We start from the raw sequence: 26,893 nt of genomic DNA on the forward strand, positions 1-26,893 counted from the left end.
GTGCCGGCATCGGATCTCTGAGTTGTACAGGAGTGTGGTTCTTCTTCCTTGGCATTGCTTCTGGTGTGTTCGCTGGCTTTGGGGTGGCGGCCTGGTGCTCTGGGAAGGTGGAAGCAGGGGGAAGAGGGGCAGAATCAGAAGAGCCGACGATTGATGTTCGTTCATCGAGAATCTCTTGCAGTTTCCCAAAGCTTGGAGTCTGCTCTCTGATTTCGAAAGGCGAAGATGGATGGTTGAGGATCAGGTGCGTTGCTCACGACCTGGTGAAATACCGGCGGCAGGCTCCGCTGAGGAAGACGATGAACAGTGGCGGGGAGGACCTTGTTCTAATTTCTTGTTACTCAGGGGCCTTTCTGCAAGAAAGGAATGTACTGTGCTCTCTTTCTTAATATAAGTCACGTTCCTTCTCGCAAAAAAAGTGTTCGACTGCTAGAAGAAATTCCAACTAGCATGTCAGCTAGGCAGCTAGCAATATTTTTCTTTCATACCAAATCAGCATCAGCCATCACCTACCAGCCACCAGTACTTTTTTCTTACAACAAATCAGCATTAGCTATCAGCCATAGCTAGCCGAACAGAACAAATACGTTTGCCGGTGTTTCTTTCAAAAATAAATAAATAAATATGTTTACCAGTGTTCGACATAATAAGGAACGAAGGAGACAGTAAGTGAAGGGCAGATCTGTCCGAAATGGTGGAGCCTACCTATGTCGTGTGTAATTGTAAGGCCTTCTCCTACCTCGTAGCTATGAAAAATAGAATAAGAAATAACTTTTTTAATGATCTAACTTTTAACGCGTAGTTCAAAATATGGGCTGTGTTTAGTTCGAAAAAGGTTTGAATTTTGATATTGTAACACATTTTGTTGTTATTTGACAATTAATATCCAATCATGGACTAATTAGGCTTAAAAAATCATCTCGTATGAAATAGTTAAATTGTATAATTAGTTATTTTTTCAACTGCATTAATGGTTCATGCATATATCCGAAGATTCGATTTGACGGGCTGTAGGAATTTTTTTTGGGAACTAAACATGGCCGTAGACAGATGCATATACCATCTCTCCATAATCTTGGACTACGTGTACAAAACTGTAAGGCCAGTCTCAGTGGGAGTGTCATCGACATAGTTACCAAAATTAGAAACTTAAGAACTGTGCCAGTGGAGTGTCATGGTGATGACACTCCTCTCACATTTTATGACACTCCTCTCTTCTCTCTCCTCGTACTATTGGTACGTGTTAGCAAATTTAATGTCCATGACACTCTTATAACACTCCCACTGAGATTGACCTAAGGCTAGTCTCAATGGAAAGTTTTATGGTGTTTCATGCACATTAAATAAGGTGCCACATAAACAATTTGGATGATATGACAATAATTTAAAAAAGAGAGATGGAAGGAGTTTCATCTATGAAACCCCACATACACTATTTCCAAATCATTATATGTCTTATTTTACAATTAAATGAAGCACATAGAGAACACCAAAATTGAAATCTTGCATTGTAGGGGTTGTTTCATCCATGGTTTCATGGTATTTTAGATGATGTGATAATATTGAAAACAATGAGACGAAACCACCCACTAGGAATAGCCTAAGTGATACAATAGCTCTTCTTTCTATTTCTTCTCTAAATAAAATATTATACTTTACTTTTATAAGGGCAGTTCCAATGGTTTTGTTGATGATGGTTTCTATCCTTATTAAATGACTTGCCACGTAGGCAAAATGCTAATATGACGACGTAATTAATGAAAAAAGAGAGCAAAAATACTAGAAACGGTTTCCTGAGGAAGAAATTAAATCTTCTTTTGAGATCATCACCAACCCTCCTATTAGGATGGTGTCCATAGCATTAATGATACTGCCACATAAGCAATTTGGTGATATGACAAGAGAGTTAATGAGGAAAAAAATAGACATGATTTCTTATGCAAAATACCATGTCTACACAAGAACCAAGAAAGGGAGAAGAATGATAGAGTAAGGTAAGGAGAGAGAAGAGAGATGATTGGATGATATTTATTTTCTTAATTTATTATAAAAATCATTTATTATGGAGGTAGTATCTATGAGTAATTTCTTACTGTTGGGATGACCCAATGCACCAAGAAGCCATAAAATCACTATTGGAGAGAAACCATCAGCTTCTAGAGGGTCTGCGCTCACTTCCCATTGGACCAAGAAGATATAGTTGGGAGAGAGAAAAAAACATTTATTACTCGAATACACCTTCATTGTGGAAGATAGTTTCTATAGATGATTTCTTATGCTATAGAAACCATGCCAGTTTCTTTCATTGGGACTCCTCTAAGCTAGCTGACTTGGCAACATTGGAGGAGGCTTAACCTGTGGTTAAACTTGCTGATCTTTTGTCGAATGCTATGCTAGGAATTGTGTGTGGTGTGGGGTGGGGGTTGGGGGGGGGGGGGGGTTTGTTGTATTGCTCAGTGGAAACAGGAAGCAGGATCAAGATAGTCCTGTCGTGCAATCTTTGCCAGACCGAGTGCAAAATGGATCGCTTAAAATCAAAGAAATCTGAGACGTAAGTCCCCTTCCGTAACAATTACGGAGTACTCCACTACTAGTTCGCAATCGGGAAAAATTACAAAAACAAGACTTTTTTTCGACGAACCACAAAAAAAGATCACCAGTTGTACGATCTCTCATAAACATGAAAGCATCCCAAAGAAAAAGCAGCTACTAACTTTGTATACATACAATCTGGAGTTCTCAAGACACATGTGTCCACATCTGTATACCTTGTGCAACTTGACGAACTCGCTGTGCTCACGAACGCGTGCGCAGGCGGCGGCGTCAGGCGGCGCCGATGCAGGCGAAGGCGCGGACGCTCCTGGCCTTGGGCAGCGGCACGCGCAGCCGCCGGTCGTGCGAGAGCCCCACCTCGCCCGCCAGCTCCTCCAGCGACAGGTTCCGCCGGTGCGGCAGCGGGCCCTCCGCCGCCGCGGACGACGCCGACGCCGCGTGGACCGGGGAGCGCACCTCCTGCAGCAGCCACCGCCGCCTCTGCTCCGGGTCCTCGAGGTCCATGGGCGCGGACGTGCCACCGGCGTCGTCGTAGGCCCGGCCGCCGCCGCCGCCGCCTCCTGCGACGGCGGCGTTGCTCCGCCGGTCCTTGATCGCCCTGTAGGGCAGCGGGATGAGGCCCTCCATCTGCGAAGGGGGGTTGGTGGGAAACGGTTGCGTTTGGTGCTTGTTTTGGTCTCGGTCTCGGTCGGGGGGAGTTCAGTATGGTCGGGTCGGCCCTTTTATTCGACGCCATTCTCTCTTCCGTGGCAAGCATCGAAGCAGTCAAAATTATGAGTTTTGACAAAACAGATTTGCTAAGAACACCTAAATAAGCAACCAAACAATATCAAAGACCAGAAATCTGTGAGTATCTTTTTTCGAGTAAATAAGCGCTAAATGTTTTGCCCCTATTTCTTGTACTATAGTTGGATGGGCTAAAAGATTTGTGAGAGCAATCTTTTTCAAAAATAAAAATAAAATTAAAAGGATTTGTGCACCAGTTCCACTGCAATTTTTGTCTTTGCTTTTAATGCATGCCACAACGTGTTCACTTTGCTACGCAGGCAGTAGTAGTTTACGACAAATCCCAGCGCACCGTGTTCCATTAAGCTACAGCTGAGCCCACGCATATAAATTAGCCTCTGTACGCTTCACACACTCTTGTATGACTTGGCTTCTGTGTGACTACGACTACGAGTGACGGCATTCTACTCCGTTGTTTGCTGATGGCTAGCTGCCATTTGGATTCTTGCTTGTAATAATTAAGTGTATGATTTGATGGTAGTATTGGCTTTAATTTCGGTTGCGTGCGGGGAGCCACTGAGATTTGGTCTGTGGACGGTGATTGGTTGGACGACCTTTTCTTTCCAGAAATATTTTAACACAAATATAAAAAAATAGTTTTGTTACTCGTAGAACATGTCCATTGCTTGGCGTGTAGTCTACTCGAACCGCTATCTATCTCATCTCCTGTCATCAGGCTAGGCTAGCCCTCTTATTACCGCCGTCACCAATTTAATTGGTCTCATGGTCTGATCTTCAGAAAAGAAAATTCTGAAATACTGGTGCCCCACTTGGCGAGATATACTTGTCAGTGTTCGAGACTCATGGGTTGTCGATTTGCTTAACCCGGCCCTCTTGGAAGCAAGGAATGGTTTGAGAAAGAATTACGTGACAGCTAGAAAATTGGACATTAGTACCGGGTCGAAACCCCCGATTAGTACCGGTCGGGCGTCCGGTACTGTTTGGTCGGTACTAAATATACTTACATTTAGTACCGGTCAAAACGTCCGGTACTAAATGAATTTTTTTAGTACCGGTCGGTATATCGCTTTGTACCTACCACATCCGTGGTCTTTTTTCTTTTCCTTTTCTTTTCTTATTTTCTTTCATTTTTCTTCCCACAGCAGCCATCATAAATTTCAGAACTACACAATCCCAATTTGACAAGAGTCACAACAATCACAAGATTTCATTTCACAAGAATCAAAAATTTATTTGACAAATCACAAGGATCCCAAACTACACAACAATCAAAATTTGCCTAGCGTTGCGTTTAATCACAGTGTCGTTTAATTACAAAAAATGTTTAATCTACGTTTAATCACAAAAAACTCTAAACCATAGGCTAGCATTCACCTAGCGTCTAGCGTTTTTTAAAACCTTGCAAAATTTCATTTCACAAGACTACACAAGAATCACAAGATCTGAATTTCACAAAAATTACAAAATCTGCTGCCGCGAGCGCCGCCGACCGAAGCTGCTGCCGCGCGCGTCGCCGCCACCCCAAGCTGCTACCGCACGCGCCGCCGAGGGTCGACGGCAGGGCCCCAGGAGCAGCGGTGCGAGGGAGGAGGCGAGCTCGTTGAACTCCACGGTGCCGTTGCCGTCGGCGTCCATGGCGGAGCTACTCGTCGCGAGACACGCACGCCGGCCGGCCGCCCCGCCGTGCCGTCCGCGCCCGCACCGCCCCGCCGTCAGCGCCGTGAGCCGCCGCGCTAATGCCACGCGCCGCCAGCCTCCTTCGCGCCGCGCGCCGCCGCACTAACCTCGTGCGCCGCCGCACTAACCTCGCGCGCCGCCGGCCTGCCCCCGCGCCACGGGCCCGCTGATGCCCAGCGACCGGCCTCCCAACGCACCGGCGGCGCTCGCAGCTAGGCCGGCGGGCCCTTGCACCAACAGCAGCCCCGCGCGTCGGCGGCCGACCTCCCAGCGCTTTGGCGGCGCCTGCAGCCAGGGCGACAGATGAAGGGAAGAGGAAGGGAAGAGATCTAGAGAGAGGAAGGAGAAGCTAGGACTAAGGAGCCGGTGCGAGTCTGGAGCAGGGTTTTATTTCCCAACCGGAAACCGGTTACCGCCGCCCTCCGGTACCGGTTTACCGGACCGGTTAGGCCGGTAACCGGTGGAAACCGGTTGAATTCAAATCCAAATTCAAATAAATTCAAATTTTCCCGTGCAACCGGTTCCGACCGGTTTACCGGCCGGTTTTACCGGTTTACCGGCTGGTTTGGCCGGTTTACCGGCCGGTTTTACCGGTTTACCGGTCGGTTTGACCGGTTTGAAATTCAAACGCTCCCGTGCAACCGGTTTACCGGCCGGTTTTACCGGTTTACCGACCGGTTTGACCGGTTTACCGGCCGGTTTGACCGGTTTGATCGGTGGGCCTTCATGGGCCGGCCCATTTTTTCCTTTTTCTTTTTTGATTTAACTTTAAATTCTCACAAACTATACTAAATGAATGAATTTTTGAGAAAATTTGACACCATTATATTCATCACACCTTGAAGTATTTTTAGGAATTTTTTGGGAATTTTTCATTTTTTGAATTCAAATTTAAAATTTGAATTTTGGCCGGTTGGGTACCGGCCGGAACCGGGCCGGACCGGTTTGACCGGTAACCGGTCAAACCGGACCGGTTCCCACCGGTTAGGTTAACCTTGGTCTGGAGACGATAAGGTTTCAAGATAAATGGGAGAGAGAGTGTGGAGCTACCGAGGGAATGTTGCGTTTTAGTACCGGGTGAGGGCTTCACCCGGTACTAAAGAGGGTAAGATATATTTAGTATCGGGCCAAGACACCGGCCGGTAATAAAATGCGACATTTAGTACCGGCCGGTGTCTTGGTCCGGTACTAAAATGGCTCTAGGGGCTTTTAAATTTGGGCTCGGTACTAAAATGGCTCCGTACCAACGTTTGTACCGAACTAAAGTATGCCCGATACTAATGGTCGCGAACGAATAAGCCGTTTTCTAGCCGTATGCATAGAAACAAGGTGACGACACTAAACATGTGTGTCGAGTTGCTTGTGTAGTGTGTGCAAATAAAGGTGCATGAACGAACGTTTTCCCCGTTTCATAAGGATTGAGGAAAACGGGAGAAAGAAATGCTTCTCAGAATGAAAAATAGAGACTTAAGCTATCGCATTTCATCATCAGATGCTGCAGCTAATTTCTTAGTCGGAAGTCGTTCCTAGATACCTCACTAGAATTAGGAAATTTGATTTAATTTTTCGGGCTTTATGGTATACATGACTTGCTTGTTACAGAACTAGGTAAAAAACTAAAGCGTGTCTCCATTACTTGCATTGCAACAAAGATCCTTTGCTTGGTGATTGCGGACTGCGATATTGATGTCAACACTCAACAGCTAGGTAAGTTCAAAGATTACTTTGTGGGGGCACGGACGCACGGCAGCAACTTCGAACGGCGCTGCTGCGCGTGACTTGAGACCTCACCTGTCGCCTGTCGGCTGTTCCTCTTGTACTTAACACGTATAACGCCAAGATTAGTGGCACTTGCAGTGAGAGATGACTGCATTGTCTTTTCGAATGTGATATTGTACCTAACTTCTTCCTTATTGACGGGTTCAGAAATCCTGATCTACCAAACGTAACCATAGTTTGCAGTGCGACCATACCCTAGTTACCCAACATTACATGACGAAGTTTGAATGAATATCAAGAACTTGAGAGTGCTCTTTGCACGAGATACCCGGCATGTCATGAATCGAAAAAAAAAGACTCAAACGTCGCCGGGCCCAGCTCAGCATCCACTGAAAATCCGGTAACTAACCACACTGACACCCAAGAAAAGATGAGCCATACTGGAAACAGAAGATGAGTCAATAGGTGGTGGCAGTTGAGAAGTGGCCATCAAGCAACATCATTAAAAAAGAGTTCCTAAAAAACTTACCGCGTTCCTTCTTTACTTACCAAAAGAAATCAGATGTACATGTCATTGGAAATTCATTTCTGCGGCTTGTTCTCACCTTGGAGACTTAATTAAAGTGCTTCAATCAGCATGTCAAGTTCAAGAACTGGGTTTACTCGGCAAAAACCTGGTTATAACGACCAATCGCTCTATTCAGCTAGCTGTGGCCAGTAGCTGGTGCTGATTTAATGTTAGAGAAAAGTACTGCTGGCTAGTGGCTGATGCTGATTTGGTGTGAGAAAAAAACACGCTGAATGGCTGACAAACCAGCTAAACAGCGAATGCCTTTTGGACCAGTCACTAGCCATTCTTTATGCCTTTTATATGCAAAAATATTTGGTTTTCCGTCATGAAATTAAGACGGCCGTGATTGACATATAGTGACATGCATGTGGCCGAGTTCTGTGGATTGGCTGCCGGCATGCAGCACCACTAATCATTAAGGCATTGGGCTGTTACAACAAGAAAGAACAAAAAAAATAACAGAGACGAGAAAATATGTAATTTCAAGATATTTTGATTAATGTTGGTAGCAATAAACAGAAGGGGATAAAAAACATTCAGAACTTCTGTTACTAACATTATTTACAATGAACAGACAATTAACATGCATTTGCACAAACTGCAACTGCAAATTAATTTCTTCTTTTTGGCATTGTAAAAAAGAAAACCCAAAGCTCCAAACATAAAATTAAAGTGCATTTCTGTTAGTACCGGTTCAATGTACCCACAGTTTCGACTTTCGAGTAAATACGCTAGCAACAAATGTTGACTAGTCAACTGTATATTTACAGTGCACTGTAAACCAGTGGCGATATTAAAACATGCTCGACATACATGAGACTACATATATGTGTTCTGGCACTGAGAAGAAAAACTGTTGTGCCGCCTTTCTGATGTACAGCCATCTTGTAGGATAAGTTAAACAGCTCATCTAACAGGAAACAACGAAATAACTTCAGGCAACTGTTTTCAACCTTTCTGTCCTTTGAGACGTACGTCAGGTTTCTATCACTTATACCACAATATCAAAAGTGCTGCATTCTTCACACTGCATGTAGAGTGCAGTCAGGCCAAACATAGTCTGTAAACAGAACGTGGGTGCTGATTTACATCCTCTGTCAAAGTGCTCCGTATGTGCATTAGCCAATCGTTCTCTTAGGAACTCCAGCGTTATCTGATGGAACAAATTGCAGTAATTAGTTTCTGCAATAATTTATAAACAGCCAAAGCTAAACTATCAATTTCCACAGGCTGTGGACAGCCATACCCTGTTTAATCCCATGATAGGGGTTAATTTGTAGCTAATACCGTAATACGGCACACTAGTTGTCAGTGTGTGTGTGTGTGTGTTTGCTTGTTATTTTCTGCACTAATTCTAGTCCTGTATAATGGCTGGCAGGTGCCGGTCTTTAGCCCACCTTTTGTACTCTTCCTCTTCTATATAATGCAACGATATGCAGTTCTTCTGCATATTCAGAAAAAATTATATAGAAGACCTCCGAAGATGCAAACATACCTTATCTTCACCAAGATCAAGCCGTAGCTTACAGAGAGTACAATATATGAGGTTATGTGTATCCCGTAGCTCTCCTTGTTTGCATACTGGGCACCAGACCTTAGCATTTTCAGCAACCTGACATCGTTTATAGTATCCATTAAGTCTGTGAGCACACACAAATGTGAAAACAGAACACAAATGACTAATTCATAAATGGGAAACTGAAAAAATTGGGTTGAGATAGTCATATAACAATATAGTGCATCTGGCAAACTCTATGGATGCAGATAGGTGCAACTGTGTATTTTGGTGATGTCATGTTGACATGCCTGCTCCTCAGTAGTTTCCTGTATTAATTTTAGCTGCCTGATATTCTATTTGGTCCATGTGTGAGCCCTAATATTGGCTTGCGCACCTGAACAGTAGCAAGGAAATCTTCCTACAATTACAAGTTCATATATATGTAATTGTGCAAATTTGAGGATCACCAAGTAACAATCCCACACAGATAAACATAACGAAAAAAGTTTCAACAGTTGCACAAGAAGCACACAACCATAGAGAAAATTAATTAACTATAACATCCCCTTAAAAAGACCAGGTAGGCATCCACCCAGACAGCTCCAAGCACAAAAGGCATGTCACGACTCACGAGTATGCAGAAAGTATCTAGTGTCTATTTTAATCAAGAAGATTTCTGAAACCAATGCTCAGTGAACCTACCCCATTGTCACTTAGTTGCATATGATCAAAAACAGCTTGAGCTAAGTATGCATCTTCCTCATCAAGTGCCACTAGTTCTGCAGTGGTTAGCAACTGATAAGTGAAATATCTAGACCAATGAGTGAAAACCTTTACAAAAGTGACTGACATAATTACAAAAGCAAACTTTGATCAGGTAGTTTTCAGAGCTAAATTTCTGAGATAGGACAAACAAAGCAGATATAGTTCAGTAATAAAGAAAACAGGGATGAAAAATTAGCAGAAGTTATAAGTATTGTACCTTTTCTGATTAGTTCTTCTCTAAGATCTTCATAAAGAAGTCGTTCCATTTCAAGCAATATATCTACACTTTCAGTTACAGCAGGTTTAGCAGCCTGCGGCCCTTGATATTCCCAGATCACATCCATTTCTTGGTCCTCTTGTCCTTCATTTGACTGTTTGAGTTTCTCTATCTCATCAGAGATAATGTTCCTAACTGCAGATTCGACCTTTTTCTGTCAGTTGGCATATGTAGATGAATCAGATACACACAAAAAAGGAAACATATTGAAGTAAACTATATGATGAGAAGTATATTAATTATACAAGTACGTCTCAAGTGGGGTAGGCGATAAGGACACTTTTCAATTATATTATTCATAGTCAGCTTCAAGAGATGTATTTTTAAACAAGAATATTTACTAAAGTAATGGGAATGCCTGGAACCAGAACTAGACAATGATTTACTAGTGTGTAAGAGGCAAACATTCATAACAGTTCGATTCTGCAATACCATTACTAACTATCTCTTTATGTTTGATCAATGTGTGAGAAACTTTAATGCAACAGAAAAGTGTTTCAAACCAGACGAACTAGATGGCCACATCAGGCAGATAAGGAGGCTAGATGGAAAGGAAAGTTATAACAAATCTAAGAGTGACATATTTGAAATGCCAAATTTATAGGGCAATATATTCAATAATAAACAGTAACCTGCTGGATGAAGGAAGAAGAACAACACCACAACAACAACAACAACATAGCCTTTTTTCCCAAGCAAGTTGGGGTAGGCTAGAGATGAAACCCGAAAGAAATAAGTTCAAGGTTCAGGCACATTGATAGCTAGTCTCCAAGCGCTCTTATCCAAAGCTATCTCTTTAGAGATATTTCAATCCTTAAGGTATCTCTTAACCGACTCATCCCACGTCAGTTTAGGTCTACCTCTACCCCTCTTTACATTATCGACCCGCTCAAGAACCCCATTATGCACCGGCGCCTCAAGAGGCCTTCGTTGGACATGTCCAAACCATCTCAGCCGATGCTGGGTAAGTTTCTCCTCAATTGGTGCCACTCCGACCCTATCCCGAATAACTTCGTTCCGGACTCTATCCCTCCTTGTGTGCCCGCAAAACCACCGCAACATCTGCATCTCTGCTACACTCAGTTGCTGGACATGTCGCCTTTTTGTAGGCCAACATTCAGCACCGTATAGCATCGCCGGACGAATTGTTGTCCTATAGAATTTGCCTTTTAGCTTTTGTGGCACCCTCTTGTCATAAAGGATGCCAGAAGTTTGCCGCCATTTCAACTAGCCAGCTGAAATTCTATGCCTAACATCTTCATCAATGTCGCCATCCTTTTGTAGCACCGATCCTAAATACCGAAAAGTACTTTTCGCTTGAGCCAAGGACATGCATTTATAACATAGAGAAGGATATAATATGTAAAGAAGAATATCTTGTGCTCGTATATAACAAAACGCACAAAAACTACAACAGAACAAATCTGTATGAAGAATAGCACAGCTCAATTGAATGTCAATTTCAAGACAGCTGAGGTAGATGGTCCACCTTTGGCAGACAAGGAAACAACTAGGTTGGAAGAAGTGGTATGATAATTTCTAAATTCTAATAACAACATACTGAATGACAGTGTGTTTAATAGCTATACACGGCAACCATCCAGATGCAGGAAGATGTATATCATAACCATTCAGGAACTGTGTTGTTCATGGAAATTGAATTCATGCTGAATTTCTTTTTAATTTGAACCAGGAGCGTGCATTCATAGCATATGGAACGACGTAGCAGGTGACAAGCCAAAGCTTGTATAATTTTTAAGTTGTATATAAGCTGCAACGCACTGAATCGGGAGAAAAGAACTGCACAGCATTTTTCATACCATGTCATTGGCAGGCAGCCGCCCTTGGGCCCTGAGCTTCCAGAGCAAGTTGGTCCTGTCCTTTTTAACTCTTTGCAGGCAATTTGTCCTAAGCTGTTGAAAGCATAACAAGGGATAAGCACAATTTTCATGTGGCAGACGATGTATTCAAGAGGAAGGCAAATGCTGATTTCAGGCAGGCAATTCTGGGGCGCATGTCCACTCCGGCAATCCATCGAACACCTGGTGCCCAGCACGCCGGCGCCGCAACCGTAACCAGAAGTCCTAGGCCAGCAATCCAACAGTAGAACTAGCATCGCGCCTCAAATCCTCTCTGCGAGCGCGGGTTACCACGGCATACGGACAGCCGACAGGAACCACACGCGCGTCCGGCGCGGTCAGATAAGGGGAGCTCGACGAACCTCCGATTTCCAGTCGGGGCGGTGCGATTTGATGGGCATCCTGCTGGGCCGAGCCGAATCCATGGCGGCTCGCTCCCGCCTCCCGCGGTCGCGCCGGCGATTGGTGCGAGACGAGGCCGCCCAAACTAACGATTCCCGCGGTCGCGCCCGTGCCCTGCTGCTCGTTGCAGTCGCTGTGTCGCGTGCGTTATTGAGGTCGACGCCGTCACGCCGATCGGAAGAGGAAGACTGCAGGTCCGCAGCCGCTGCCTGCCTCTTCTTTGTGTTAATACACACGGCCGAGAATGAGAACGATGAGGATTCCTTGTTCTGAAATCATCTCATTTAAAACTGGGCCTGTTTGGATAGCATGACCTGGGCTGAATCTGAGATTGTTTCTAGGTCGGCCTGTTTGGTGGTCCATCTGGAAAGCCTTAGAGAAGCCCATTGCGGCATAACTAAAAGGCTAAATTCGCCGGCCGAAAAATGAAAAAAAAGCTCCGTCCATCTCCTTCCCGTCACCGTCCGGCGTCCGCTCGCGTGCGAGTGCGAGCCCCACCGCGGCGACAGCTCCACCGCCGGCTGCTTCCCCGTCGCCGCCGAGCGCAACTCCACCGGTGGCCTCCTCCAGGGGTCTGAAGGTACCCACGCCTCTCTACTTCTCCTCCGTCCCCGCAACACGGCAGCGGCAACCCTAGATCGCCGCGTGACGCGCGGGCCGCCTCAACGCCGGCTTCGCCCAGGTCTCTCCTCCGCAACAACCCTTGGTCGGCGTCGAACTCATCTGCACATACGCTAGATATTGATTGCTCCGTGCTTCGGTGCTTGGTTCGATTCAATTCCACCACTGCTAGAGGAGATCGACCTGGTCATGCGTCCGTTGTTGTGGTAATATATAGGCCAAACGTGGCACCGTTTTCGCTTGCTACTGGAGCAGGCCTATATCCATGTGGTTTAGTTCTTTAGTTTGTGCTACAGTGCTATGATGTCAACCATGCAAGCCTATCGAGATTGTTTAGTGTCAGTACAGCCTCCGTTTTTCTCCTTGTTTAATTCAGCCTATCTGTTTATTTGGTTACATGATTATGTATTGTCTAAGCAAGCAGGGACTGTGCAATCACTATGTATGTACTCACCATTGATTGATGTGAATTGATTTGACTTCTTCACCATGCTGATGTCATTGCCACATAGTTCTTAACCCTACCAGCGCTAACAAATATGAGGCCAAGTTGTTGTGAATACTGGTTAAGAAACCCTAGAAGTGTCTAGGGTAATACTTGTTCTGTTGTTCATAAAAAACTGAAGTCTTAGCTTACTCTCGAATAGAGTTGCTATTAGTTCGGCACATGTGTTCAAGTCACGTATATGTTCTAGCTGCTTGCATATTCCTTGCTTTAATTCATTGGAAAGCAATGTTGCACTGGTCCATTTTACATAATGATAATGTATGTGTGAGTTATTGTACTAGTTGGAAAGCTAGATAGCATATTCATAATATTTGAAACATCTCTGGATTCATGTGGCGGAAGGTTTAAATTCTTGTTCCTTTTTTGAAATCTTAAATTTGTGTTCTGGTAATTCGATCTGTATGGATTTTGATGCCTGGTTCTTTGTGGTAGGGTTATCGTAGCTTGATAGTTAATTGATTTCACTGATAACAGAGGCTGATACGTTTTAGGTTAAAAAGAAAGCACAGGCTCTGATGCCTATCCAGTGGTTTACACCATTTCCGCTTTCATCTAATCTCAGATATATATTTTCCATTACAGAGATCTTGAGTTGATTCTAAGATTCTTCCTCTTGTTTCTGGACAGGAAACAGCCAATCCCCAAAAAGAGCTTCACAAGAAAAGCACAAGCAGCTGAGAAGCTTGCTGCTCTCTCCATAGCACATCAGCATGGAGCGCCTGCAGAGAATATTTGGCGCCTCTGGGATGGGGCAGCCACCTTCGGACTCACCGCTGCTCGACTCATCTGAGCAGGTCTACATTTCCTCCCTTGCACTCCTCAAGATGCTCAAACACGGTCAGTAACCCTACCCGTCCCTACTGTCCTGGACTACTTGACCTGTATCGCTCATGCTGATGTGCTACAGGGAGGGCTGGTGTGCCAATGGAGGTGATGGGCCTTATGCTGGGTGAGTTTGTGGATGACTACACGGTCAGGGTGGTGGATGTGTTCGCCATGCCACAGAGTGGTACTGGGGTCAGTGTTGAGGCTGTTGATCATGTCTTCCAGACCAACATGCTTGACATGCTCAAGCAGACAGGGAGGTATGTGCTATAACCTAAGGGTGGACCTGCTTATCATGGTGTTATCTTGATCAGATTTGATGTCAATCTAGCCAGAGTGTGTTGTATTAGTTGATAATTCTGAATAGCGCACGCATTATCAGGTCACTTGAACTGCACCACAGTCACAATACATATGAGTTTTTCCTGTCAGTTTGGTGTTACTAGGGGTGTTAATTGGTGACCCTTAGGTGCACCTCCAACCCTCTTTAGTTTAAAATTTTGTTCTACTTCTTGAAAATGAGATCTCATTTTGAAAAAAAAAAATAGTATAAAACTTTGAACTAAAAAGGATTGGAGGTGCACCTAAGTGTCACCAATTAACACCTCTGGGTGTTACCGGGTTGCTCATACTTGCTAATTTGCTATGCCATATTAGAAAAGCTGATTAGCAATATTAGGATGTTAGGAACACTATAGGAGTGTGGTTTGGCACAGGTCTTCTATGCATAATTGGAAAGAAGTCCTAAGTTTCTTAGGCAGTTGAGAATACTTGTTTTCCTTTTTTTGTTATATTTTGTATTCTACTAGACTTAATAGCAGTACTTAGTCTGCCAGTCTGAAAACTATTTTCTGATTCAACTCTTTTGAAGAGTTATTATTGATTTCTATGATTTGCTGAAGAATTAAATTTTACTACTTGGTGCACCACTAAACTCATAATTTACTGCTCTCATCTGTTCCATTAAAAATAACTGACCTTTTTAGAGGATAAAAAAGGAAAAAATTCTCTTATTTTCTGCTAAGCACTATCTTTAATATTTCCATTAGAATAAATTTTGATAATGATACGAATCTTCTTGACATAGGCACGAATTGCTTGTTCCTTCCTATATCCTTTGTTTGGGTAACAGAAGATGCATCACTTCTCATCTTTAAACATCATAATGTTGGCCATTGTTTCATGACATTTTTTTATTGGCTCTCTTGTCTGATGTCTAATGCTATTATTTTTGCTACTTTGTAGCCAATCAGTTATATTCCTCTCTTGACAGTTGTGTCTCTTTTACAGACCAGAAATGGTTGTAGGGTGGTACCACTCCCATCCTGGCTTTGGTTGCTGGCTTTCTGGAGTTGACATCAACACCCAACAGGTATGCCGTGTAACTTGTAAAAATGTCTTTTAACTTTGCTCAGCAAACAGATTTAGCTGTTGTTCCACTACTGCATGGAGATTTACATCAACATTTGTAGTTTTTTTATAATGAAATATGATTATGAAATTCGAGCTGTTCAGATTGGAGAGAGTAAACGTTTGGCATACACTTATACGCATGGTTCCTGAATTCCCTTTGTCTTGTGTTGTTCCCCTGCATTTACCATTTTCATTCTCCCTTAAAGTTGTTACTCAACCTAGTATTAGTCTAGTTTTGTATTCCCTTCATCAATTTGTCATTAAGTAGCACCACACACCATGCCAATATCTGTGTGATAGTTAGCCCTGCTGAGGAGTCTAATCATCGCTCTTGATGATTTGAATTGTATCTAGATAGCTTGAGGTTCAGACTATTCGCTATAGTTTGTCAGGTTGAGGACATTGTTTCCCCCATTTTTCACTGTATACACGGCTGATCTGGATTAGGTTAGGGAAACAGCTTTGATAGATATGTTAGCATCATGCGAGAGTTTTTCAAAAGCTTTAATTTTCATTAAGTGCCAAATGCTACTAAATATTCATACTAACAGTTAGCTGTGTGATGTCTAACATTAAAAGCTGTGTGATGTCTAACATTAAAATTGAACATGCAGAGTTTTGAAGCTTTAAACCCCAGGGCAGTTGCTGTTGTGATAGACCCCATCCAGAGTGTCAAAGGGAAGGTGGTCATTGATGCATTTCGTCTCATTAACCCCCAGACCATGATGCTTGGTCAGGAGCCACGACAGACAACATCAAATGTTGGGCACCTAAATAAACCATCTATTCAGGCGAGTGCTCCGGCTTCTGAACTCTTGTGCTGTCAACTTCTCTAACAATTAGATTGTCCCTATTTTCAGGCTCTTATCCATGGGCTGAACAGACACTACTACTCCATTGCAATCAACTACCGAAAGAATGAGCTCGAGGAGAAAATGTTGCTGAACTTGCACAAAAAGAAATGGACTGATGGGCTGATTTTGAAGAGGTTTGATACTCATTCGAAAACCAATGAGCAGACAGTGCAGGTCTGTACTACTTAGCTTTGATTCCCATTGAATCTCTCTTTAGTTGATGCAGCAAACTTTTGAGATTTCTTTATGATCAATTCACACTATCTAACTCCTCACGTGCAGGAAATGCTGAACCTAGCTGTGAAGTACAACAAGGCGGTGCAAGAGGAGGATGAGCTGCCACCAGAGAAACTGGCTATTGCGAACGTGGGGCGGCAGGATGCGAAGAAGCATTTGGAAGAGCATGTCTCCAATTTGATGTCTTCGAACATAGTTCAGACCCTAGGGACCATGCTCGACACGGTTGTCTTTTAGTTCGGTAGGAGTGGTGTCTCAATGAACGCAGTACTGAAATTATCTTTATGTTTATTTGTCTTCGTGTTTATCACATTTCAGACTTTAATTTATAATCAGCTGCAGCACCATCTTCTCTATGGGTATGAGGTCCAGATTCATTTCTGCTGGGCTATAAACAACACACCGTTGGACTGTTCCCGATTCTGATCAGGTGGTACAGTTTCTCTAATGGGAAAGAAAACTAAAAGGTTATTTGCTGATTACAACACATGCATAACCGAGTACATAGATGCTCATATTTTTACATGAAGGAGCATTTATGTTCTTACCCCTACTATGCAATGTAATTGTAATTTTACTTTTATTTTTCTTACCTTTGTAATTTTACTCTTACTGTGCACAAGTCAATACGATTTTTCCCTTAGTCAATGGTCAATAATGGGCAAAATTGTGTTAAATAGGAGAAAAATTGAGTTTACTGATAATCTCTATACTCCTAAAAAGTACCAATTGGCGACTCGTCCGTCGCCAACCCTCGCACTTCCCCCGCGTCAGTCTGCCGCGCACGATTTTGCGACGTTCGATCCCTGATCTCGCAGCTGCGAGCGGTAGACCGAAAAAAACGCAAACCACCCGGCACCGTCGTGCGGCCCTCGCGCCTCCCCCTCGTCAGTCTGCCGTGAGCCATCAACAGACGTCCGATCCCTGGTTTCCTCGCTGCGAACGGTAGACCGCAACAGTCGCGAAATCCCTAGACAACCTCGTCGAACCGTCACCCTCGATCGCCCTCGCCGCCGCCATCGCGTCCTCCTCCGACGACGATGAGATGATCCGTGCCGATCCGTTGCCGTCGACACCGCCTCCCTCAAGCTGGCGACCCCTGCCCTCACCATCGTCGCCTCCCCCGGTTCATCGCCGTCGTCACCAGCCTCATATTCATCGGAGACCTCACCGTTGTCTGCGCTTGCAACCCGCCGTGGCCGTTGGGCTCAGGACGTGTTGGAAGCAGCCATCCTACCTCGGCCGGCCTCCGTCGATGCCGCCGCCGCTCGACATCCTCCACGAGTTCACGCAGCGCAGGTCCCCTGCACTACTTTTATTCCGTTGAACAACTGGCTAATCGGTTCATTCATTGAGGCAGGAGTTCAGGAAGACAAGGGTGAACTTAAACTCCATGAGGGAGCACCGGAGCACGCCTCTCTCCTCAGCTCGGTGCATGATGACATTATCAAGTCCAAGGGCCACTTGTTGTCACAATCTCTTCTGATGCTGTTCCTGGAAGCTGATGTCTCCAAGAGTGCATTTGCTCAGGGACAAGACTTCTATTCATGGCAGCATCAACCAGGTATTCCTTGAGTTAGACAAGACTGCGCTGCTTTACAGTTTGTTAACTTGTGCGAGCTTGGTTTCAGTATGCTACACTTAGCATTGCCCTGGAAGAATTTTGTTTAGGGTGTTTTGATGTTCCCTTTGCCTGATATCAGTGATCTCATCATGTGTGAATACATCCTTTAGTTACAACTGATGTTATGTGGAACTTGTGTAGGGCACTAGAGCTATAGCATTATGCCATTTTATGAATTCTGAAATTATGACGAAAAAATATTGGTGCTATGAATTTCTGTACCTTCCAAATAATGTGCCATGCTGTCAGCTTACACAGTTCTGAATATTTATTCTTTTTTCAAGTTGTGTTATGTTAGCCTATGTAGCACGGATACGGATACGCGTATCGGTATCGGAAAGATACGGATACACGGATACAACAATTTTCTAAAAAACCCGATACGCGGATACGTTTTATAATTTTTTTAAATAAATAAATAATGGCACATATTAAATTTATGAAAGTAGTAAATTACCTTACAATAGCAATTACCAGCCAAAACAAAGACCGGAAGCATCTCCATTCTTCAATTGTAATGTCCAATTGTCCATTCTCGAGTTCTCCTTCTCCAAGTCCAGAATTTGCACACAAACACCAACTATGAATCAATTTATTACTAAAACTTGAGTATTCAGTAATCACTAATCAGTAGTTCAGTACAAGTAGCAGTTCAGTACATCACCTTGAACTCCGAAGTAGAAAGGAGCGGGAGAGGACAAAGGAGCACAGGTACAGCCACAGCCCACAGGAACAGCCGAACAGGACATATAATATAGACTTAGCTTTCATTTCTTATCCAATCTCTCTCTCAGCTCCTTTCCACAACAGCCTCTCCCCCCGTCCCTCTCTTCCTCGCCTCTCCATCGCCCCCACAGCCGGCGCTGCTCTCCCCCCGTCCCTCTCTTCCTCACTCGCCTCTCCATCGCCCCCACAGCCGGCGGCAGGGCGGCTCCTCCCCCTCCTCTCTCTCTACCTCAAGCTCGGCCGGTGCAGGGGAGGGCCGGATCCCGGCGGCAGGGCGGCTCCTCTCCCTCTACCTCGAGCTCGGCCGGTGCAGGGGAGGGCCGGATCCGGCCCCAGCGCGGGCGGACCCGGCAACTGCGGCGTCGCTGCGGCACGGAGGGGCGGGACCCGTGGCGGGGCAGCGCGGCGGCCGGTGGACATGGGCGCTGCGGGGAAGTCGCCCAGTCGGGAGGAGGCGGCGGCTGCGTCTGTGTGAGGCGGACTGCGCGTGGGAGGGAGGGGACGGGTGTAGGGCTGCGCGTGGGAGGCGGATGCGCGTGGGAGGTGGAAGTTTGGGCCGGGCCGTATCGATGGCAAATTGGCAAGGATACGTATCCATTTCTTAGTTTCCAGCCCATTTAATCTGGGATACGCGGACACGCCATGGATACGTATCCGTGCCGTATCCGTATCGGATACGTATCCGGCACGGGATACGCATGTACCCTGGCGTATCCGTGTTTCTGAGATGTTAGCTATTAATTAGTCCATTGTTTCATGCTGTAGTTAGTGTCATGTGTTCTTCAACAGGTTAAATATTTCAATATTATTGTTAGGTAGACAACTAGAGGCATGTTGCTACATTTTTCTTTTTTGCAAGGAGCATGCTGGCACATGTTTATTTGTAGGGCTGCTTTGCCTGCACTTGCCAAGGCTTAGAATTTGGCATTTCAGAATTCTATTGACATGGGGTGACGCTTTGCCTTGTGGATCATAGCCAAAGGAATGATACAAGTCAGGATTAGAAGCCTGTGGAGCATGTTGGTACATCCGTACATGTTTATTTGTGGGGCTGTTTTGCCTGCACTTGCCAAGGATTAGAATTTGGCGTTTCAGAATTGTATTGACATGAGGTGATGCTTGGCCTTGTGGATGATAGTAACAAAATGAATCAATTCAGGATTAGGAGCGCTGATACAATTGAAAAGAGGCTTACTAATTCCAGCCTCCTATGACTATTTGCTTGCAATTCAATTTCAATTTGGTCCTTTTCTCTATGTGGGCCAGTGTCTGAACTCTTAATAATAATCTCATTTAGAGAAGGGTGTCTCTTCCCTGTCTTAATTCTTATGCCACAAATTCTAAGAGTTCAAAAATCCAAGTCTACATTGACACAAAGCATCTTGATGAGATTATGATAAGCATACTGCATGACAATTTTTTTCATGAGACTTGACAATGAAATATTGCCAGTTATATTAAGAACTAAAAAATTTATCACTTCCAGTAATACTTGCTCCCTCTCTACTTCTCTGCAACTAAAATGCATCAGCTTGTTTTACCATTTGAGCTGCACGGGTTATGTTTATTTGATACCATTTTCCTCATAACTAACCGTCTCTGATTTTGTCTCGCTACTTCTCCTGAATTGTATGAAGTTAGCATTCCTTCATAACCCTATATGAAGTCAGTACAATAGGTCAAATACCTCGCCGTTTCATCTTTTTGTGCAGATTTTTCAAAAGGAAAACATGAACGAATTTATCTCTGAGTTTGGGTGACCATCGCAGTAACCGCTAAGCTCAAGAGGTGAGTGAAACTCACGCCTTGGACTGTTCTTTTTGCCATGGATTCAATTGACTATTTTAGACAACACTACCGCATATATGTTTTGACTATCTGATTGATTTAACGGTGGATGATTGTCTTACAGGTAAAAGGATATCTTAGTTGTCTGTTCAGCTATTAGATATGATAGGTGTACCGAACTGAACTGAAGATAGTTTCTCATGGTCAGCGGCGGAGCCAGGAAATAAAAATAGGGGGGCTGAAGTTTAAAGGAAATTTTTTTAGAACCTTAACATACCCTATCAACAATATATTAGTCTAAAATCATGAGCACTAACCAGTTAATCTTGAGCAGAAAGACAAATCTGGTTTTTTATCCATACCAAACTATGAAACTATGAAACCAAAAGATGATGTGATCTCCATTACAGCACTACTCCATTATGCTTCTTCATTAGCAGCAACCTGCAGAAAGCAAAATAAAATTAGTGACAAGGTAAATAATATCTTCACAAAACTATGAAATTAGAAGAGATTTAAGCATACCACTATATTCTTTTGAGTCAGTTGCATACGACGTTTTTTCATGGCTTCAAACTGTTGTATGATTTTTTTCATTAGTGATGCTTCTAAATATTTCCTTCTCGACATAGCATATCATCAAATCATTGAGCCATTCATCCCCCATTTTGTTGTGCAAATCTGTCTTTATAAGAGACAGCTGAAAAGACCCTCTCAACTGAAGCAGTTGCCACCGGAAGTATCAGTGTTAGTTCAATGAGCCGATAAACCAATGGATAAGATGTATTCATTTTGGTCTTGACCATAATTTCAGCAACCTTTGAAAGTTCTGTGCATCCAAAAAATTCTTTGTTGTTTCTAACACGGACGTGGAATTCTTTAAGTTCACTTCGTAACAGCAAAATATGGCCGACATCGAAATCTTCAGCATATATTTCAGCTAGTCTCACTAATCTATCCACATCAAAGCTAGAGGAGTTCGGGTTAAGTGTGGCCATGCACACTAACAACTCTGAACTAACATCACTAAATCGATGATTCATCTCTGTCAAAATGGCATCGATGGCCGCAAGAAAAATCTCAACATGGTAGAAATGCATATTTGTTACCTTTTGCCTTCTACGTGCAGATGTCCCTCTAGCATTGACTTCCTTATCCATATTTGGCACTTTAATCTGATTTTTATCATAGAAGGACTTCACTCTTTTGAATAAAGGCTCCCATCCATTGTCTCTTGTATCCTGCAAGCGTTCTTTCACACCCATGATCAAATGCATTGCTTCAACAATATCTTGATCCTTTCTTTGCAAAGCACGTGACAGATTATCTGTAATGCTCAATAACTCTATCATCAAATGCAGGATGAACACAAAATCAAAGGTTTCTATTTTACCAATTAAACCAAAGGCACCACCATTACATGTTAGTTTAATGGAATCTTTCTTCAAAATCTCAAGCACCTCCTAGATAGCCTCCCACATTATCAAAATACGAAGCAATGTTTAAGATGTGAGCCCCATCTAGTATCTCCAGGTCTAGCAAGACTATTTTTTTGGTTCAAACCTCTTCCAGTGGCAATCTCACAATTCTCTACCTTTTCTAACAATTTATCATGATGTTTTGCGAGCAATACATCCTTTCTCATACATGATGCACCCACCGTATTGACTATCAAAGGAACATAGTTAAAAAAATCTGCAATAGCTGGAGTTGAAGTTGAAACAGCGACAACCACTAATTGCAATTGATGGGCAAAGCAATGCACATAGAAGGCATATGGATTTTCATCACGAATCAATTTCTGGACACCATTAAATTCACCTCTCATATTGGAAGCACCATCATAACCCTGCCCACGAAGCTTAGAGATGCTTAACTTGTGGCTAGAAATCATGCTGAGCAAAGCTTCTTTCAATGCAACCGATGTACATTTCTCAGTGTGTTTTAGTCCAAGAAACCTTTCCATCACCTTTCCTTCATCATTTACAAACCTTAGAATCATAGCCATTTGCTCCTTTATAGAAACATCTCGAGACTCATCAATAAGCACTGAGAATTTCCTACCATGAATCTCATCCAAAATCACGGCCGTGACTTCCTCTGCACAAGCTTTTGTAATATCCTTCTGTATATCTGGCGATAACATTTGACAATTTTTATACCCATTATTATATGCATCTTTCACTGTTTCAACCTTGTCTTTGTACCAATCAATCATCTCTCTATATGTACCCTTGTTGAGGGAAGTAGATGACTCATCATGTCCACGGAAAGCATCAGCTTGCATTATGAGAAATCTTGCAACATCTATAGAAGGTGTTAAGCGAATCTTGTATCGATTTTCTTCCTCCATAGTGTGCTTTTCAAATTTTCTAGCCACACTTGTCCTTTGATTCATAAAGTCATCACAGTTCAACCTTGAATTGTAATGAGATTGAGAAGCAGCATGTTTATCAAATTTTTCCAAAGCCTTTTTCCATTGCTCGTAACCAATCTTTGCAAAGACATTACTATCAAATTTTTCAGGCTTTCCCGGCTGAAAGAAGATAAACAATAAAAGCAAAATGCTGCATCCTTTGCTTCACTATACTCCAACCAATCATATTTCCCAAACCAATGGTGCTGAAAAGATCTCCATTCACCACTTTGCCATTTATGAGGATATGTAAAACCAAGAGCTTGTTGAGTTGGACCCCTCAAAACATATGCCCTCTTAACTTCTCTAATCTCAGATGGATAATCATCAATTGGTTTGCGCAGTCCAGGATCACTAATAATATCCGCGCATTGAAACTCTACTCTGGGCATTTTTGGTTGTCTTGTGTTATCATTAGTCTCTAGAGGAGTACTACTGCTACTGCTTGAAAAATAGGTGAGCAGTGTCCTCTTCGACATCTTGCAATTCTAGGCATTATTGATAATGAATGTATTAATAATTGAACGATTGAATCATTGACATACATATAAAAAAATAGATGATGCAGGCTCAATCATCTCTCCATTTAGGCATTTACCTTTCTTGAATTTCTTCAAAGGATCCCAGCTTTGGCTAATTGGCTTGGCTGAATGGCTGTGCAGCCTACTGCAGGACTGCAAGGCCCACGCGGCCACGCCACTGCACCTGTTGCACACAGCACGCCTGCTGCTGCAGGGCTCCGCCGGCCAGCCACGCAGCTGCACAGGCCAGAGCGCAAGGCGCTCGGCGCCCCAGCCCCCAGGCTCAGCGGCTCTGCTCCTCGGCCGCACGGCCCACGCGCACACGCGGCCGCGCCTTGCGCTCGCTCGCGCCGTGCGCCTGTTTCCGCGCCGGCACCACAGCGTTCCGCGCCGCCGCTCATCCCTCGCCTGCAGAGGTAGAGCTAGGGATTTGGCCGGTCGATTGGGAATGGAGAGGGAATGGATGGCCGGTTGATCGGGTGGGCTCTCGGTGCTGGAATTGGGCTTCAACAATTTGGGCCAAAACTAAAAATGGGTGGGCCTTTTGCTCTGGCTGGCCCAACAACGGAGATGGTGGTCGTCTTCAACCTTGAGCCCCCCCCCATTCCTCAGCCATGGCATCTAAAATTTGGGGGGGGGGGGCTGAGGGGGGATCCATGGATCCCGGGGCACTAGAGGGGCTCGAGCACCCCCAGCACTCCCCCTAAATCCGCCACTGCTCATGGTTCATGGGTTTCTTGAAGATTCACATTTCTCAATCTGCACCACTTCAAATATGACTCCTAGAATCCTGGTTGTGAGTATAGTAAGATAGACAATCAATATGACTCCTGGAATTCTGGTTGTGAGTACAGTAAGACAATCTGTATTTGTCCAGGTATAGTCATGCTCCAATCTCAACGTAATAGTATGTTTTTACTTTTTACAAAGATATTTGGATGTCACGTGCACTCCCCGACATATAACTCCTTGCTGTGAAAACGTAAGAATCTATTAGCTGCACTATAGAAACACCTTATAATAATTGTAATATCCAAGGGTTGTTTACAAAAATTCATTTCAAGGAAAGATTCTTTCTTTACTGTCATTGTGATCTCATTTTTTTTGCTTGTCTAGGATGGATTGCTTTAAGTTATTTGTTGACATTATAGCCTAGGGGATTTACCAAATTCCATTTGGTGACTCATGAGAACTCAAAAATAATGTTTCTTCGTGCTCTTTTTATTGTGTTGAAATTTTTTCAATTCCCGTAGCAACGCACGGGCATAGACCTAGTAAAGGGTATAATTAGAATTGCACTGCAGAGCACGAGGTAAGAACACAAACACCCATTTCTCTTACATGAACACTCACGTCTATATGCCCTTATACGAGATTTGGGCATTTGTCTAACATATCTTGACAATGGAAAAAAGTTATTAGAAGTACCCTGTCGTTGGCAATCATATCATCTACCACCGATATTATTACTGTTTATTTTTCTTTTTTTCTAAAAATAAAAAAAACTTTTAAAAAGAAAACCAAGCATCATGATTTGAACATTGTTTTCTTAAAGGGATTTAGATATTAATTCACACTTCACAGCTCCATTGTTGCAACAAAAACGGTTTAACTTAGAACCGCGATTTCATCATCATGCAGAAAAATGTACTTCTCACTATGTGTTATCCCATAATACCTTCTTGATGGGTTATGAGTACCTTAGAGCAAGTCCAAAAAGACTTGGTAAATCAATATAGCTAGGTAAATTTGGAGAAGTGGTGGCGAAAACTCCATCCATCAGACTCTCCATCTTCCACCCTTACTATCTTGCTCATCATCTTCTCCCCTCCACTATCTAATTTTGCCGAGCGCCCTCTCCTCTCCATTCTCCTCCTCCTCTTCCTCCCCCCCGCATGCGCGCCTATTCCTGCACCCTCCCGCCGGTGGAGGTCGGGCAGAGGAGCAACTCCGGCGGGTTGAAGATGACCAATTCCATCCCGGAGAAACTCAGCGAGGGCGGAGGTGCGGGAGGGTGTGCTGCAAGTCTGGGTGGGAGGAATCAAAGAATGGCGGCCCGAGCTGGCCAGGATGCTAGCGCCGATGCCCCTGTCGAGTAGGATGGTTTGCTTCAGGGCGAAGGGAAGAGGAAAAGAATTAATATGAAGAGTCAAGATATGGAGAGTCTATTGGTTTACCCTCTAATTATGAAGCTCTCTACAACAGGGCAGACCCAGCAATCAATGAAGACTAGGGCCAAAACCATAGATAGAGTTGTATGCTTCCTTTATCTATGGGTTGGGCTGTATGATTTTGGGTCTAAACTAACTGTGGTGGTGGATGTTAATGGACCATGACTAGGGCCACGTGGCCCTAGTGGCAGGCTTGCCACATGCTCCTCCTCCTCCTCCTCCTCCTCCTCCTCCTCCTCCCCCCGCATGCGCGCCTATTCCCGCACCCTTCCGCCGGTGGAGGTCGGGCAGAGGAGCAACTCCGGCGGGTCAAAGATGGCCGATTCCATCCGGGAGAAGCTCGCGCGAGGGCGGAGGTGCGGGAGGGTGTGGTGCAAGTCTGGGTAGGAGGAATCGAAGAATGGCGGCCCGAGCTGGCCAAGGAGCTAGCGCCGATGTCCCTGTCGAGTAGGATGGTTTTGCTTCAGGGCGAAGGGAAGAGGAAAAAAATTAATATGAAGAGTCAAGATATGGAGAGTCTATTTGTCGGTGTCCCGACCCCGGGGGGGCCGAATCCCAACCAGTGAATGCCGCGTGTTTCCTCGTCCCAGATGATGATGCAAGAGACAACACAGTAACGCACGATTTATCCTGGTTCCGGCCGCGGGGCTGTACGTCTAGCAAAGGGGGTGTGCGAGGGCACTGTATTATCTTGCACCCGATGTACTTGTAGTAGGGGGTACAAGCGAGGCGAGAGAGGAAGGAAAGCTCCCAGGTCTCTGCTAGAAGAGGGGTTGAACGTGGCGAATAGGGATGCCGGAGCGTAAGTGATGATGGATCTCGTCTGGAAGCGTCCCGTCTAAAGGAGGCCCGCCTCCTCCTTTTATAGTCACAAGGAGGGGCGGCGCACATGAGTGAGGGTGTGGAAGTCGTCGTTTTCCCCCGAATCGCGGCGTACAGTGGTCGGATACTGTAGAAAGTACACTGTGGGGCGTGGCATTGGGCGTGGCAGCTGTCGTGGATATCGTCTTTGGTCTTGCAGAGATCGTGCCGGCGTCCTGCCAGTCCTTATGGGCGGCGTGGTCGTCGCTGTTGGAGGTACGGTCTTCCATATGTGGTGCGGTGGCATCCGGTGGGCCCCG

At 44.4% G+C, this 26,893-nt stretch overlaps 4 protein-coding genes and 1 long non-coding RNA gene across 7 annotated transcripts; 2 read left to right on the top strand and 3 right to left on the bottom strand.

Moving 5' to 3' along the window:
• Positions 1-2,513: 2,513 nt before the first annotated feature.
• LOC120665447 lies at positions 2,514-3,239 on the bottom strand. The gene has a single exon (XM_039945018.1). The coding sequence runs from the start codon at positions 3,178-3,180 to the stop codon at positions 2,824-2,826; it is 357 nt and encodes a 118-aa protein (XP_039800952.1). The 5' UTR covers positions 3,181-3,239; the 3' UTR covers positions 2,514-2,823.
• Positions 3,240-7,802: 4,563 nt separating this feature from the next.
• LOC120665448 (RPA-interacting protein A-like) lies at positions 7,803-12,304 on the bottom strand. Its single transcript, XM_039945019.1, has 6 exons — positions 12,029-12,304; positions 11,628-11,720; positions 9,748-9,961; positions 9,468-9,544; positions 8,763-8,879; positions 7,803-8,420 (listed from the first exon to the last, which is right to left on the bottom strand). The coding sequence occupies exons 1-6, from the start codon at positions 12,089-12,091 to the stop codon at positions 8,259-8,261; spliced, it is 726 nt and encodes a 241-aa protein (XP_039800953.1). The 5' UTR covers positions 12,092-12,304; the 3' UTR covers positions 7,803-8,258.
• Positions 12,305-12,485: 181 nt separating this feature from the next.
• LOC120665449 (26S proteasome non-ATPase regulatory subunit 14 homolog) lies at positions 12,486-16,926 on the top strand. Of its 2 annotated transcripts, none has more exons than XM_039945020.1 (7): positions 12,486-12,648; positions 13,825-14,034; positions 14,105-14,282; positions 15,313-15,394; positions 16,050-16,226; positions 16,296-16,463; positions 16,572-16,926. In XM_039945020.1, the coding sequence occupies exons 2-7, from the start codon at positions 13,908-13,910 to the stop codon at positions 16,761-16,763; spliced, it is 924 nt and encodes a 307-aa protein (XP_039800954.1). In that variant the 5' UTR covers positions 12,486-12,648; positions 13,825-13,907; the 3' UTR covers positions 16,764-16,926. The 2 variants fall into 2 exon arrangements, with proteins under 2 accessions (XP_039800954.1, XP_039800955.1); XM_039945021.1 differs by having other exon boundaries at positions 12,501-12,750.
• Positions 16,927-17,409: 483 nt separating this feature from the next.
• LOC120665452 lies at positions 17,410-20,859 on the top strand. The gene is made up of 3 exons (XR_005671164.1): positions 17,410-18,090; positions 20,589-20,664; positions 20,789-20,859. It is a non-coding gene; the product is annotated as an uncharacterized LOC120665452 (long non-coding RNA).
• Positions 20,860-20,903: 44 nt separating this feature from the next.
• On the bottom strand, positions 20,904-23,751 carry LOC120665451 (zinc finger MYM-type protein 1-like). Of its 2 annotated transcripts, none has more exons than XM_039945023.1 (3): positions 23,679-23,751; positions 21,774-23,568; positions 20,904-21,108 (listed from the first exon to the last, which is right to left on the bottom strand). In XM_039945023.1, exon 2 carries the CDS (start codon positions 23,060-23,062, stop codon positions 22,148-22,150), a length of 915 nt encoding a protein of 304 aa, XP_039800957.1. In that variant the 5' UTR covers positions 23,063-23,568; positions 23,679-23,751; the 3' UTR covers positions 20,904-21,108; positions 21,774-22,147. The 2 variants fall into 2 exon arrangements, with proteins under 2 accessions (XP_039800957.1, XP_039800956.1); XM_039945022.1 differs by having other exon boundaries at positions 21,219-23,568.
• Between the last annotated feature and the right edge of the window lie 3,142 nt (positions 23,752-26,893).

This window comes from Panicum virgatum, chromosome 3N (genome assembly GCF_016808335.1).
Source record: "Panicum virgatum strain AP13 chromosome 3N, P.virgatum_v5, whole genome shotgun sequence".
Taxonomy (NCBI): Eukaryota; Viridiplantae; Streptophyta; class Magnoliopsida; order Poales; family Poaceae; genus Panicum; species Panicum virgatum.